Source organism: Cervus canadensis, chromosome 5 (assembly GCF_019320065.1).
Source record: "Cervus canadensis isolate Bull #8, Minnesota chromosome 5, ASM1932006v1, whole genome shotgun sequence".
Classification (NCBI taxonomy): domain Eukaryota; kingdom Metazoa; phylum Chordata; class Mammalia; order Artiodactyla; family Cervidae; genus Cervus; species Cervus canadensis.
This window is the reverse complement of record NC_057390.1, coordinates 5,673,670-5,690,235: the sequence shown is the minus strand read 5'-3', so window position 1 is coordinate 5,690,235 and position 16,566 is coordinate 5,673,670. Positions and strand designations below refer to the sequence as shown.

At 41.5% G+C, this 16,566-nt stretch overlaps 1 protein-coding gene across 6 annotated transcripts in view; it reads right to left on the bottom strand.

Moving 5' to 3' along the window:
• Window positions 1-3,305: 3,305 nt before the first annotated feature.
• The window catches only part of LOC122441418 (AF4/FMR2 family member 3-like), a 316,863-nt gene continuing 303,602 nt past the window's right edge, over window positions 3,306-16,566 (bottom strand). For 3 of the 6 annotated variants that reach the window (XM_043467956.1, XM_043467954.1, XM_043467952.1), the window contains exon 7: window positions 3,761-3,907. In XM_043467956.1, the coding sequence (XP_043323891.1) occupies window positions 3,842-3,907 (66 nt within the window). In that variant the 3' untranslated portion in view covers window positions 3,761-3,841. Of the gene's footprint in view, window positions 3,908-16,566 lie in introns of all 6 variants that reach the window. The other 3 variants (XM_043467955.1, XM_043467953.1, XM_043467958.1) reach the window with 3 other exon arrangements.

The following is a 16,566-nucleotide window of genomic DNA, read 5'->3' as shown; positions in this document are numbered from 1 at the left end:
GCAGGACCCTATGGTCCTTGCCCACCCCCCACCCCACCCCACCCCAGTCCTCTGCTTGCCTTTTGCCTGTGGAAAACTTTAGTCAGAGAATAAGCTTAATCAGAGAAATGAGAAATGCAGAGACAAAACAAAGGAGACCAAATAATAATAATGTAGTCATTAAGCACAGTCAAGGACTTTTAGCTCCTTCTCAAGGGCTATAGATAATATTCTGAGCCATACCCTCTGAGCTGTCTTATAGATACTGAAACCCCAGGTAGAAGAAGCTAACTACATAATGACCGGACTATACCCATGACATTACATTAGCTGACACAATTCTGAGAACCGGCCTCAATGAAATGGGGACAAACCAATCGTAGAACTGAAGATTAACTGTACCTAAAACAACCAAGATGACGCTGGTCAGACCCCCGATGACCAATTTAAAGATGACTGTCAGAGCTGACTGTGCTGTGCTTCTGCATGTACACCCCCCCCCAACTTCTGTCTATAAAAGCTCCTGCCTTTGTACAGATGGCAGCCCTCCTCTGCCAGTTGCCAGCATCTAAAATAAAGCAAACTGTCCTCTCCACCAGCCTGGCCTGTTTATTGGCTTTCAGTAACCACTCTTTTGGTAACAGCATCAGCCTCTCCCTCCATCTTCACAGGTCTCTACCCAGCATCCCTGCCCTGGGACCTGCAACAGCCTCCCCCTCCTCCTCCCTCTCCTCCCCATGACAGCCAGTCTGATCACATCCCTCCCAGCTCCGATCCTTCACCGGCTCCCTGGTGCTTAGAGGTTCCTGAGTGTGGGTGAGAAGGTGCCGAAAGAATGGCCTCTCCTGCCCGGCTTCTCCCATCCGCCCTCTGGCTGCATGGGCCTCCTCTTTCCTTCCCAGGTCCCTGACAGGCCGAGCTCTTCACCCCTCCTGATGGGAAGCCCCACCATTTTCTTTAGGTTGCTTTCCTATTCATCCTCCAACTCTCAGCTCACAGGTTGCTTCCTCAGGGACACTATTCTTGATCACAAATTAGGTAAAAAATGCTAGAGAAAATGTTCAGGAAACCCTGAGTATTTATCACAAATAGCAGGACAGGTTTATTTAAGAGATTTAAAAAATAATGTAGCATCTATCTCGTCCAGCACACTGTTGCTTCCAAAAGGGCCAGGGTCACATCTGTCTGAAACGTACCACTGATGCCCAGTACCTCCCATATGGAAAGGGCATGCTAACGCTTGTTCAATGACTATCTCAATTTTAATTATTTTAAGGCATTTTTCATGACCCTCTTCTTCTTCCACAAGAAGAGAAGCCACTGCTTTTCAGAATGAGATGCCTGCAAATTATAATTACCTCTGGTGATCTTGATGACATCAGGTTTGCCTGAGTTGATCCCAAGGGGAGAGAACCTGGTAAGGAAAACTGGGCTCCACAAAGACAGTCCATAGTAACCCAGCATTAAAAAGGCCAATACACCTCTTTTTCTAGCGGGGAGGCATACAGCATGTGGAATCTTAGTTCCCTGACCAGGGATGGAACCCATGCCCCCTGCTTTGGAAGCTCAGAGTCTTAACCACTGGACCACCAGGGAAGTCCCATCCAATGCATCTTGTCCATGATTTATAGCGAAGGGAATCTGCTTGTGAGCCATCACACTGATGCTCACCATTCTCCTTTAGAGTATTCTTTCACTCACTCACTCATTTATTCATTCATCCCACAAGATCATGAATTCTAAAGTCTAGACACTGGGGCCGCCGTGTGGGAAGGACACAGATATATGATGGACACACAACCAACCTAGCAGGCTGTACCTGAGAAGGAATCGTGCATGTGTCTGCAGGAAAGGAGATGCTTAGAAGAGGCCAAGAAGATCCTGGGGATTCCTGCTGTGAGAGGCAGGTGACGGCCAGGAAAACACGCCAGGCAAAGCTGGGAATACCCACATGCTCCTCGAGGAGCTCCCGAAGTACCACCGGCCACTCTAACACCTTGACGGCCAGGTGAGGGGCAGGAAAATGCTCCCAGGACAGCGCCAGCACCACTAGCACCTCCCCGTCTACACTATCGCCTCACTGGTTGTTCCTCGCGGCCTTTAGGAAGCGCATGACCTAGAGCTCAGCTGTCTTCCAGGGAAGGCAGCGTCCCCCACCCCTGACCCTGCACATGTGCATAAATCAATTATCTCATGGGTCCAGGCTTTCCCTCTTGTTCCACACCTGATCTGAGATGGGCAGGGGAGGCACCCATGGTACGATGGGTTAGGGGTCAGTATTGTAGGGAGGCAGGAGTGAGGCGAGGCTGTGAACCTCAAATCAGCCCTCTTCAGAAAAAAACAAATGATGGTTTAAACACTTGACTGCAGTATCCAGTTTTAAGTGATTTTCGCATTATCTAACACATATCCTTCTGGTATGAGAACTACTCAAGCTCTTTATGAACAAGCCTTGCCTGGACTATAGAACAGACAGGTCAAATGACAGAGCTCTTCCACATCCTCAGAAAAGACAAGAAAGGATCAGAAGCGGCAGGATTTTTAACACAGTGAAACCAATAAGAGGACTGGTATGTTGTGATCTTCTCATTTTTCAGACAGATGCCAAAACCAATTGAAGGAAGATGGCTTCAACACTGAATACTGGGACCCAAAACATGAAAGTATGTTGAAAGAGAAAAATAGGACAAGTACATTAGCATTTTACACTATTTGCATTTAGTCTGAAACAAGGCCCCAGGAAAGAGAATTTAGATATAAAATACAATGTGCATTTTATTCAGCATATACTTAAATGCCAGGAATGAAGCTGCCACACTTTTCTGATAACTGTTTTCTCTATAAACCTCTGCCACAAAAACAAAAATCATTACAAATTCAACAAACCAAATTTCAATTAATTATTTTCATCAATTCTACAGTGAAGAGATTTGTGAAATAATGCTTTCCAGGAAGAATAAAAATATTCTACCTCTGAAAATGATTTGACAGTCAATGTAAAATTTTAAACCAAATAATTGTATTATTGTAGTTCACAAGCAATTCAAGAAAAAATATGTAAGGTGTCCAAACATTAAAAATATATTAAAATAAAGTTATTTTTTTATTTATAGGGAATTGCCACACCATCTGGTCTGCTTTATCCTGGTGTTTTGCCCAGTGTAATATCAGCTTTCTGAGAGCCATAAATTATTAGGTTATTCCAATGAAAAAAGCTGAGTGAAGAAAAAATACAGGTTGAAGAGGACATCCTGGTTATAAGTCTGAATACTCAGGAGAACACTAACATGGCAGAACAGCCCAGCCTAAGCGAACCTGTGCGTGAAACTAGTTCACAGAAGGTGTGCGTGTGAGATGATGATGATGAAAAGGACAGGCTTACAGAGAGGACCAGGCGAAATAATAACGTGCGTAACAATATAGAAATAAATCTTCAGCATTGAGCATTACCTCTTTGTCAGAGTGCTTCTGATTCTAATTAAGTTTGGGAGAAAAATAACCAGGCAACCCCTGCCTGACTGGGAAGCATGGACTATTAAAAGATGCTTTTAAATAGTAGCGAGATGAATGGGGGCACCCAAACGTGAACACGGCCATATTTTTCATCTCAACTCTGCTGCTCTATCTTCCAGCTGATCCCCTTCATACAGCGTCACCTCAAGCCTGTGCAAAGGGACCAGATGGAGGTGGAGCTCCTAGGTTTCTAAAGGAAGCATGGTTTTGTAAAGTCTTATTTAGGCAACTTGGGTGATTACCCTCTGAAAGGGTAAAGATCAAACAACACACAAACAATGGGCTCACTCTGCTACTAACTGCACACCTCCCTCTGTTTAAAACCTACATCAACCAACTGGTAAAAATTTTAAAAGAGTATCCTTACCCGAATGATTTCTTCAATACAGCTGTTGGTTTCTCCAGATCGACTCTCCTGCAAGCAAAGGGTAAAAAACTTTAAGCCTGATAGAACAGTCTTATGGTTACAATGAAAAGATGGCACGTAAGCCTCCAAACTGAATAGAGTTTGGACAGGGTGCCATGCCTCACAGGGGACTTACAGATGAGCTCTTTTCCTTAAGGGGACAGCACCCATCACGGCTGAGACCACCCCCTTCCCCAACTGCTGCACCATGGACAGGGTGGCCAGAGCATCGCACACGCCCCAGAGTTGCAGCATTGGACCCCCCAGCCTTGTCAACTCTAAGCAGGGCAGGCTCCTCAGGAGCACAGCACACACCTGGCAGGTGTGCGCTCCGTGCACCTGGGGCTCCATCAACGTGCGGAAGGAAAGGTGGCCTCTGCTGCAAAGGTGCATCTAGTCCACCCACTGGATACATGCAAGGGCCCTGCCAAACACAAGCACAACTCTGGTAGTCGTATCACTCCCAGAGCCTAGATTTCCAGGGTGATGGGCTGCAACCCGAAAGACCAAAAGGAGACACATCCTGCAAGGGCAGGCTGGCTGTCACATCACCCACACTGCCCTGAGCTGAAGACGGTACAGGCTCCAAGAAATAGGGACGTCAGGTCACAGCCGACTCTGGGGACCATTCTAAGCTTCAGAGATGCTGTGGGGTTACTACTGGGAACATACTCCCAGAGCACAGGAGGTGGTTTTATGGGGACGTGAAAGCAGCGTTTGCTGGCAGAACTGCCCGCTGTGGTCTCAGTGAGACACTCTCTGGCCTTTGATTCAATGACATTGACCAGAACTCGGCATGACCTCCCAGAATGAGGCTTTCTTCACGATGTCTTTCCCAAGACTACTCTGTTCTCTTTCCTTCCCACGGTTCTCTCTCCCCGACGAAGGCTGACTTGCATATTGCTGGTTTTCCTCGTTTGCTCTAACTCATCCTTCAGAGTGCAGGTGTCAACCGTGACTTCCTCAGAGTAGCACCCCTGGCCCTGGAATATTCAGCCACGCAGCATTTGCTTCTTCTCCAGGGCACTCAGCAGGATGGTAGTTCACATAGCACTGACTCCCCTTGCAGTGTGCTCACCATGATGGCAATTTATGGACAGACCCTGGAAAGAGCTCTCCTCCCTCCAGGACACATACTCCACCCAGCTGGGGGCTCTGAGTCCTTCGGCACATGCTTCATATAGCCTTAAGCATCTGCAGTGAACCAGGATTTGTCAGGAAGGCACGAACGAATCTACTTTCTGCCGTTCCCAGGGATGGGAACGCTTACCACAACCCACTCAAGGACTTTCCAATATTACAAAGGTTCTACCAAAAAATGTACCTTCAAACCCCAGACTTCCATGTATGCCCCCCACTTTCTCTTCCTGGTGGTGGAGTATTTTATCAGAAATATTCCACACTTCACACTAGGTAAGGAGCATGGGTGAATGAAAGTATGTGAGGCTTGAAAAGGTCCTATACATGATTGAGATTTTTCCTACTCAGACATAGACGATTTGTCCGAGGCTCCCAACTGAGGCACAGAAGGTTTACGTGACTTATCCTCAGGCCACAGAACAGCAGGGCCTGGACCAGGAAACAGGACTCCCAATCCTCAGCTGTGTACAGAAGCTTTCCCCAATCCCAAAGGCTGTGCTGGAAATATATCCATTCCCAAACCTGAGCTCACGTGTTTGTCAAAGGTATTTCATCAGCATGGTTTCTAGGAGTTTTCTATAGCTTGCAAACTTTTTTTTTTTTTTAATTGTGGTAAGGCAAAATACACATAAAATAAGTGATTTTAACCATTTTAAGTATATATGGCCTTTAACCATTTTAAGTATATAGGCCTTTACTGGCCTTAAATGCATTTATAATGTCACATCTAATTCTAGAACATTTCTGTCACCCTGAATGGAGACCCCACACCCCTTAAGCAGGAACTCTTCATTCCCCCTTCTCCCCAGCCCCTGGTAACCACTAATCTTTTTACTTTCTATCACTATGGATTTTTCTATTCTAGATATTTCATATAAATGAATTATACATTATGTGCCCTTTTGTGTCTGGCTGGTTTGTTTCACTTAGAATAATGTTTTCAAGGTTCACGTACATTGTAGCTTATGTCAGTACTTCATTCCTTTTTGTGGCTAAATAATATTCCATTGTATTTGAATATTATCACATTCAATTTATCTGTTCTTCAGCTGATGGACATTTTGGTTTTTCCACTTTGACTACTGTGATAGCAGTTCTATAAATATCTGTGTACACGCTTTTGTTTGAATACCTGTTTTCACTTCTTTTGGGTTACAGACATAGGAGTCTAATCGGTGGGTCATATTGCAATTCTATGCCTAGCTTTTTGAGGAACTGCCACAAGGTTTTCCATAATGGCATTTTACATTCCTACCAGCAATGTATGAAGGTTCTAATTTTTCCACATCTTCACCAAACACTTGTCATTTTCTGGTTTTGTTTTGTTTTGGATAATAGCCATTCTACTGGGTTGAAATGGTAACATTGATATTTTAATATGTATTTTCCTAAGGATTAAAGAGGTTGAGCATTTTCATGTGAATGTTGCCACTTAAGTTTCTTTGGAGAAATGGCTTTTTCCCTGTTTTTCATTGGGTTATTTGATTTTTTATTGTTTGGCTGTAGAGTTCTTGATATATTTTGGATAAAGACTCTTAACAGATACAAGATTTGCATATATTTTCACCCATTCTGCGGGTTGTATTTTCACTCTCTTCATAGTGTTCATGGATACACAAAATTTTTAATTTTGATGAAGTCCAATTTACCTTTTTCTTTTTTACTTTGCTGTTGAGGTTATTTCTAAGAAACCAAAGCCAAATCCAAGGTTATGAAGATTTCCCCATGTGTTCTTCCAAGAGTTTTACAGTTTTAGTTTTTACATTTAGGACTTTAATCCAATAGTTTGAGAACTTTTAGGTGACGTTTATTTCCTTACAAATTATTTGCTAAGTTTTAGTTAAAATAGGAACACTATTTTAGTTAAGATAGGAAAACTATCTTTGTATAAATGGCTCCTTTCTAGTCGCATCATTAAAAGATCGATAACAAAATGTGTAAAGCACAACTATTGTGCTAACAGTGCATTATCATAATATATATGTCTATCCCTGTAAAAAGCAGTGTTAACTATCAAGATAAGATTAGAAGACTCAATGCTTTCACTAATATCTCATTCTTCTTTCCTATATTCATCCCTTCTTCTGTTTTCCCAAAAGTTCTCTTTTGGCAAAACACATTGACTACATCCCACAATTTCCATTTCCAGTGCCTTATCCCAGGACTGCTCTGGAAATGTCACCATCCTGATACTTCAGTCAAATTAGATCAGAGAGTTCTTTTTGGAACAGACCTAAACCCTATGTTCTTTCCAGGGCAGCCAGAGGCAACCATCATGAAGGTCTCAATGGTCCTTTGAACAATGATCTCCTTTGGAGTTCAGGTGAGAAAGAATGGATGCATTGGAAAACGTATCTTCAGACCCATCAACCACTCCTCTTATCCCACTTCCAAATTCCAACCCTAAATTGTCAATGTATTTGCTATTTTCCACCTTAAAAACAAACAGCCAAGGAAAACGTGACTTTACACTCTCCTGGTGGACTCACTGAGGCACACAACTTATTACAAAAACTCTTTCTATGTTTGGTTCCTTAAAGTTAAGCTTACCCTGAATACCACACTTTAATTTCATTTGAAGTGATTTATGTCAATGACAGGTTCCCCTTAGTATCTCACCTCATAATCCTATAAATTTCCACTACCCTTTTCTGAAAATAGAACACCCGGAGAGGGAAACAGTATAGAAGCCTTGTTAAATACTTCCCTTGTCAATGTAGATGTAGGACGTAGGATTATTACATTCGGTCATCTCAATGGGAACTCCAACTGTGAGCTCTGAGGGTCTGGCCAAACATCAAGTCCTTCCTTCCTGGGAGGGCCCCTCACCCAGCTGAGAAGGTGCCAGGAATGAGGCCAGGACAAAGGCCTTCCAACAACAGTCTCAGGGAGTCCTAGCTTTAAATTACACTGCTGGAGGGGCTTTGGCGAGGAACACTTGGAGCTTTTTCTGGAACATCTCTGACTCCGGGGGGTCCCAAAGGAAGGCACCACATTGGGTTTGAATTTCCCAGATCCTATGTGGATTGGAGTGGATCCATGAGGCACGATATTGTAGACAGTTTGAAATGAAAGGAACCTTAGTGCTCATTTTACCCAATTGGATGACTTCAACAGATGAAGAAACTGTGACCCACAGAAGTAGAGCGTCTTGCCCAAAATCATTTTTGGCAGCAAGGGACAGTCAGGGTAGAACCTACACACATCTGTTCAACACCAGTTTAGTGAATTTTACTACCTCATGCAATCTCTCCAAGCTCAACCTTCAGAACAGGCTCAACTTGAGGTCACCATCATGCTTACTGTATAGAAATGAAAGAATCTGGACAGTAGTCAGGTAAATTTCCTCCTTTCTTCCCATGCTGCAAATTATCCAGTACTTAGTCACTCTGGATCTTACTCATTAACATCAAACATCACATGGATAAACCAAAAGTGGAAGAGACAGGAGAGGAAGTGGAGAAAAAGGGTTAATACAACCATTTCTTCTGTGACATTAACACATCAGAGACAAGGATCTGTGCCCTCAGAAACTGGAGGACAGAATTCTACTTCACCTTTTCCAAATCTACAAAGGTTGGGGTGGGTATGTAGGGTTGGAATGAGTTAGGCATGGGAGTTAGGGAGATTGGGGGGCCTTTTACCTGCTTTCTTTCTCAAAGTCTTTCTCAAATATGGTTTCAGCTGCAGTTGTACACTTTGATTATATTTACATTTTTAAAACTTTCAGTGTTTATGAACAAAGATTAAAACATGCATGTAATTTACATCTCCAAATTTTTGTTTATATTTTTCACAATAAAGTCATTGCTTTCCTTGGAAAGGTACCCACTGAGGAGCACGGCTGCACAATGAAAATTTGAATTACTCTGTATTTTGTGAGGGTTTGGAGCTGCTACTTCATGCTGGGTTGCTGAGCTGTTGCTCCCTATTTACTCTGACTTTGATGAACCCACGCCATTTTCCTATCATTACATTTTGAAAATCTGTCATAACAGCCTCACCTCATTGAACCTCCAACTAAACTTCAATTAAAAGCGAGCAACCCCAGCTGATTCTTCTTCTCGACAGTGTTGTCGATCACGTCCCTTTTTCACAGAACTGCTTTCCTCAAATCTTTACTGCTTGAAAACACACACCACACACTCCCAGCACAACGTGAGGGACGGAGCTGTGGGTAAGGAGAGCTCAGCAATATCCAGGAGCATCCTATTTCTGAGAGCCTAAGCCCCTAATTACCATGCCAGGCACACAGCCCTGGAAGAAGCAAGCCGAGCTGTAGGAGAAAAGGCTCGAGCCAATCAGTGGGAAATGGCATTTCACTACGGAGGAGATGAAGCTGTACGCATCCTATTTTCAAAAAATAGTTTAACTCTTCATCAGACGCATCGAAGGAGGAACTTTCATTCTAAAATAACACTGTTTTAAAGTCACAGTACCTCTGTCTGCAAGCACTCAAAAGGTCCTCAAACATTCAGGAACTGTTCACCACATGCAGAGTATTAAATACTTCTACAAAAGTATTCTTAAATGTCTTACTATTTTCAGAGCAGCATTTTGCACATATTTTATTTTGCTAATGTTTTTTAGTTGTGGTAAAAGTCACATAATAGAAACCCTACCATTTTAACCATGTTGAACTGTACAGCTCAGTGGCACAGTGTACATTCACAGTGATGCAACTCTCACCACCATACACCTCCTGAATTTTTCACCTTCTTCTAAACTGTAACTCTGCCTCCATTAAACACTAACTCCTCTTGCCATCTAACAATGTACTTTCTGGCTATGAGTTTGACTGTTCAAGATACCTTGTAGAAGACTAATCAAACTTGATTCAGAGGGAAACTGAGATACAAAGAAAGGAGGTGTCCTGTGACTGCCACCAAAGCAGGGTCAGGATCTGAGCTCGGATCCAGGGGTGTTCATGTTCACACATCTGTGTGAAGCCCCACGCTCTGACTGTATCCCTGGCCAGGCTCATCCGAGGGCAGAGTCACCCAAGGCCAGGAGTCAGCCAGCCCGTGCTCTCCTCAGCAGGTCTTACATCAGACCTGGCACCTCCCCTTTCAGGCTACCCTCTGCTCCAAGTCACCCATGGGAGGCTGGCCCCATCCCTCCTGGGTGTCCCTCCTGATATCCCGGATGTGCTCAGCAGATCTGTTCACCTCTTTTTCTGCTGCTGATATCCCCCTGTTCCTCTCAGAACTCCGGTCACCACCATCACTGAGACATTGACTCATTGAGGGGAAAAAAACACAGAATAATAAAAATAGAAAGCTGTATTTCAAGAATGCAAACAAAATGGCAGCAGATGGTAGCAGCATTATTTTCAACTAAAGGACAGTTCATAAGAAAAATAGAGCATCAAAATAAGGTACGCTATGAAAGAGAAAAAATAGTTATTACGGTTGGATGTCTTTAACCCACTTCTGTTTTCCCTAATAGACAAAGGATACCAAAAAGAAGACCCCAGCTATATAAGGGGGGATAGAGAATTTGAGAATAAAATTAAATAAGGCTAAACTGAGAGATATAATGAACCTAGACAGTTATGAGGAAACCCCAATGTTTCAAGTGTATGTGAGATGGCTACTGAAGTGGGTACACGGTGAGCTACAAAAGAGCATCAGAAAATTCCAAAAAGCAGTTGTTTTATAGTCCACACGCTATAGTCACAAGTTATCAAAACAATTAAGCTACAAATTAAAACAGTAGACATAAAAAACTCCTAGAATTCTTGTAATAAAACAAATACCACACAACTATAAATAAATCTTCACATTTACAGGAAAATAAAATTATAATACTGCAAAGCAAAATAATGGGATATTATTAGAGCTAAATTCGTACACTAAAAGCTTTCATTCTTTTTTAAATAAAATGTATGTGCTAAGCAATCAATTAAAAATTTAAAATAAAGGAGACAAACAAAAGGAAAATAACAAATAGAGAAAACCAATGAAATATTTATAAAACAAAAGTCACAATTTATAGAACAAAAATATAATTTCTTAAAACAAAAACACATTACTCAAAACTATAATAGAAAGTCACTTAGAAATCTATTCAATAAAAAAAGCCCAAATAAACATAATGTGTTATAAGAAGGAGATAAAATATATGGAAGGGCTTGTAATCGTAAGAAAGCATTGATGTTAACATTAATATAGAAAATAATACTAATAAAGTTTGATGAAGTTGGTAACTTTCTGGGAAAAAAGCTGATATAAGAAATAAAGAAAAATGAGGTTAGACCTATAAATCTGAGAATGCAGATTAAATTAAAAATTATCTTCAAATAAGGCTTTAAGCCAAATAGTTTTAAAGTGAAGGACTTTAAACTTTCAAGAAAGAACTAATTTCCACGTTTATTCTTCCAAAGTAGAAGGTAATGGAGAGCTATGTGATTTATTTTATTAAATTAGTATAAAAACCTCACATAAGAAAATAAATCAATCCTCCTCTCAAAATCTGTGTAAAATCCTTAATGGATTATTTGTAAATATGATTCAATAAAATATTTTAAGAATTAGTGGAAACTTAGTGGGCTCTGTCCCAGGAATGCAAAAATAGTACAATCCTGCTGCTAAGTCGCTTCAGTCGTGTCCGACTCTGTGCGACCCCATAGACGGCAGCCCACCAGGCTCCCCCGTCCCTGGGATTCTCCAGGCAAGACCACTTGAGTGGGTTGCCATTGCCTTCCCCAAGTACAATCCTAGGGCCTCTTTAAAGTAATGTATCACTAGGGAAAACATGTAAAACTGTGATCATCTCAGGTTTTTTTTTCTGACCTCAAAAGATTTTTTGATCATATATCTAGAAAAGTCCAAAAGAGTCCACTGTTACTGTTATTTAAAAGGGAGGTTTAAAAGTGGTTGGCTATTAACAGTCAAAGCTCAATAGCTCTTCTGTGCAGCAGCAATAAACACTTTAAAAATATGAAAAAAATCCCACCCACACTATCAAGAAAAATAAATGAGGAATAACCTTAACGAGACATGTTGAAGATCTGTAAGAAAAATTTTCAGAATTCTACTGAAAGATGAAATGCTTGGAAGAGACCGCTCCTAGCTTCTCCAACACCTTTCAACTCTATTAGACAATACAAAGCTAAATAAATGTATCAATTAGGACAAACTGCAAAGTGTATTATCTAAAAAAAAAAAAAAAAAGGAGGTGAATGTCATGTAACAGAAAACCAAGCATTTTAAAGTGTACAGTTTAGTGGCCTTTTATATATCCACAGTGCTGTGAGTCATAGTCATCTCTGGTTAGTTTCAAACGTTTCCATCATCCCAAAGTGAAACACTGCATCCATAAAGCAGTCTCTCCTCAATCCCCTTCATGCTAACTTTTCACTATGATTGTAGTAGAGTAATGAATACCATACTGAATTGAAAAGAACAAAATGAGAAAAATGTTGATGAGTATCATTTACTTGTATTAGCAGATTTTACAACTGGATATGTTATCTCTCATTTATGTGTTTATGACCAGTTTCTGGCAGAGTACTTGGCACAACAGAGTAAGCACTTGAAGACGTTTGTTGAATGAATAATAAATGGCCAATGTACTAAAAAAATGAAAAGACTATTAAAAAAATTAAAGTCTTACACTTTAGTATGATTGGTCATCTATATTACAATGTCTTCACTTTAAGGGAAAAAAAAACAGAATTACCTTAAAGACAAACTCTTAAAATATCAACATTTATATACTTTATTAAAATTAAGCATATACCCATTAATAGAGAAATCATTAACAAGTCATTTGGCTTCCCTAATCTCCACATTTGTATCTGTAAATTAGGGAACAAGTATTAGCCTTCTATTAACAGGCAAAGTTGTTAAAGAGTTAATAATTGATTTTTTCCGTCAGATTCCTAGCCACAGGACAAGATCTTTCAATCATGTTGCTATTTTTATAATGAGAATTAGTGATCTCAGTGAGAGCTTGTAGTTAAAAATGCATTTGGTTTTCAGGAAGTTAAGTGGTCTGTCAGTGCACTGACCTTGTCAAATGTCTGCTGATGGCACAAAGAGATTAAAACCAGAGACAGTGGTTTTACATCCTGATCACTAATTGATATTGAGTGCTTTTCCAGGGGGTCATGTCTCAATAAAGAACCCTGCGCTGTATACCGGGGCCACGCTCCACACTGTCCTGTCCTAACTGGGGACAGAATTCACAGACAGAATTCACATGCAAGTCCCACCTGCGGCCTGACTCTGACAAGACCACTCCAAGACTGTTCTTCTCTCTGTGTTTTCTCATCCACAACTGTGTGGTCGTTACTTTTAGTGAGAGGAAGACCACACAGGCTCAGGTAAGTGACAAGGCTGAAGGTATTTGACCCTCCCGTGTCAGGCATTCTTCACTGAGACTTCTAAACGCACCATTTCCTTTTTCATCCTGAATCTCATCCCGCATTCCATCTATATATTGTTGACTGCTGAATAACATGGGTTTGAACCATCTATATGCCTATTTTTTCCCAATAAATATAGTAACTGTGTTTTCATTTTACATATCTTTAAGTGAACTGAAGGTAGGGGAAAGTATGTGTTTGGAGAGAGGTCACAAGATGTGGAATTCAAAGAACCCAGAGCCGAGTCCTGATTCTATCCACACTGTTTCCTGTCCTTGGGTGATTCATTCATCAATTCATTTGTTTCAGAGGCAGAGATAGCAGTAAGTGAATTCTGGATTGTTCAAGGGTCAATTGTAATCTAATAACACATGTTATTTGTAGGTAGCAGAAGGCTTACTAATAGGGCAGTCCTATAATCTATCCTTTTTTTCCCCTTAAAAATGGAATGAAATGTACAAGAAAAAACATTTGATTACTGTGTACAGTGAGAACATGGTTTTTGTTTCTAGTCATGAAATTCTGAACACAGAAACCTATAAGATGGAGAGAGTAATCCAGAGGGCCTGAAGAAATTAACCGATTAAAGAGACTTAGGGCTGCTCTGATTTGTGTCCCGTGGTAAGATGGATAATCAATTCTCTTTTAGCACTGAACTGAAATGACTATCGGAAATGGTAAAAGTGGGGCTAAGTATTTGGCAAAATTCTATGTGACACAGTCTATTAATTTTACCTAAGCATTTTGCTAAGAGAAAGAGAGATTCACAAATAACTCTTAACTCATTACAGACCAGGGGATTTTTGCAAACTTAACACCTGTGGCCGGCAATTTGTATTCTGGCCAGTCAAAAATTAATTCTGCTACTTCACTAATGGTTTGCCAGTTATCACATTCAATAGTTACACCTGACACACCTGTAAAGTCTTCTCCAGAAAGGTGAGTTTCATTCTGACTTTCCATATCAGAATCAATCACTAAGGTTTTTTGTCTTTTTGGTGGTCTAACACTTACATCATCTGAATCAGAACTATATTCTAAAGAACAATCATCTTCTGAGACACTAGTATATATGTTGCTTGGACAGTCAGACAAAGTATCTGCATAAATTCACTGAAAAATTCTTCTTCACTCAAAATGTTGCAATGCATCATCTTTGAAAATTTTACAGTAATAAACTTGCATTTATAATACACACAAGGTTGGAACAAAAATCTAATGGAGCAAAATGTAAATGATAACGACAATCATAAGTTGTATAATGAACCTTTCATCCATTTTAAGCTTTAACAATTTTGCAAGGTATTGTTAATTGTATCACTCTTTAAGAATGTACTGATACATCTCTGGTTAATAATGTGTAATATATTAAAGTCCCTCATGAGTTTTTCTCTGCGTTATTATTTCACTTTTCCAAAAAGGTTTCATGTCATCTGGCCCTCAGAACAGGGTTCATCCTGTGTGTACACTTAACATAAACTATTTCTATGTATGCCCTTGGAGGAGATATGCTATAGATATGTGCTGAATTAAGATACCCAGCTGAAATCAGCTGGGATAGGGGAGAAGATTCACCTGCCAGGAGGAAGCAGGTAACCTTGGAGAACATGAGTAAGAGATCAGTATGCGTTTTGATTGGCTGGTGAGAATTTTTTAATACTAGGAAGTTTTCTTTTCTTAAATTCTATTCTGTAAATCTATCTACAATGCCATGCTGCTGCTATTTAGCCACTAAGTCGTGTCTGACTCTTTGCGACCCCATGGACGGTAGCCCGCCAGGCTCCTCTGTCCATGGGATTCTCCAGGCAGGAACACTAGAGTGGGTTGCCATTCCCCTCTCCAGGGTATCTTCCCAACCCAGGGATCGAACCCATGTCTCCTGCTTGGCAGGCAGATTCTTTACCACTGAGCCACCTGGGAGGCACCCTACAATGCTATATTTAAAGGTTTTCTTCTTTTTTTTCATTTATGCATATTTAACAGCATTTTCATTCTTTCTGTTAAGTCATCCTTTTTAAAAAATTTATTTTATTTTAATTTATTATTTGTTTATTTGGCTGTGCTGTGTCTGAGTTGTGCCATGTGGGATCTAGCTCCTGACCAGGGATGGAACCCTGCATCGGGAACATGCAGTCTTAGCCACTAGGCCACCAGGAAAGTCCCAGCATTTTCATTCTTGAGTCTGCTGATGTAGTTTTACTGGTCATCTTGGAACATACTTGCAGGCTATTGCAACCTAACAGTCACAGTAGGTTTTATCTTTTCCCTTCCACTGCCATAAAATGCTTAGTTACTTCAAAACCTGTGTGTGTCACAGGGTAAGGCAGAGTGAGTCCATTGGCCTGTGCAACCATTGGTGCCTGCGGCTGAACCTGGATATGAGTCCAACCGTTTTCCCTTTACCTTACCAGGGCAGGTCTCAGAAGGCCCCGGGCAGTGCCTGATGACCACTGGATTTCCACGTGAAATATGACCAGACAAAGCCATCTTCTGGTGACCCTCGCTGGGCAACTCAGGAAGACAAGAGGCACATCAGCTCCTGTGCCCCTATAATGCGGGGAGGAGAGCTGGACTGTTTGCCATCCCGAGTCCAGGGCCTCTGTGGGGCCCAATAAGAGGACAAACTCTCCATCTTCATTCCCTCACTGGGTCACAAAACCCCTTGGAGTCATAAGCTGAAAGGAGAAAAACAGGGCTTCCCTGGTGGCTTAGTAGTAAAGAATCTGCCTGCCAACACAGGAGACACAGGTTTGATTCCTGATCTGGGAAGATTCCACAAGCCGCGGAGCAATTAAGCCGATGAGCCACAGCTACTGACCCCGAGCTCTAGAGCCTGTGCTCTGCAACAAGAGAGACCACTGCCGTGGGAAGCCCGGGCACTGCTACCAGAGAGCAGCCCCCGCTTGCCACAACAAGAGAAAAGCCTACCCAGCAACCAGCAAGGAAAACCCAGCACTGCTACTGCTAAGTCACTTCAGTCGTGTTCGACTCTGTGTGACCCCATCCCTGGGATTCTCCAGGCAAGAACACTGGAGTGGGTTGCCATTGCCTTCTCCAATGCATAAAAGTGAAAAGTGAAAGTGAAGTCGCTCAGTCATGTCCGACTCTTGTCGACCCCATGGACTGCAGCCTACCAGGCTCCTCCGTCCATGTGATT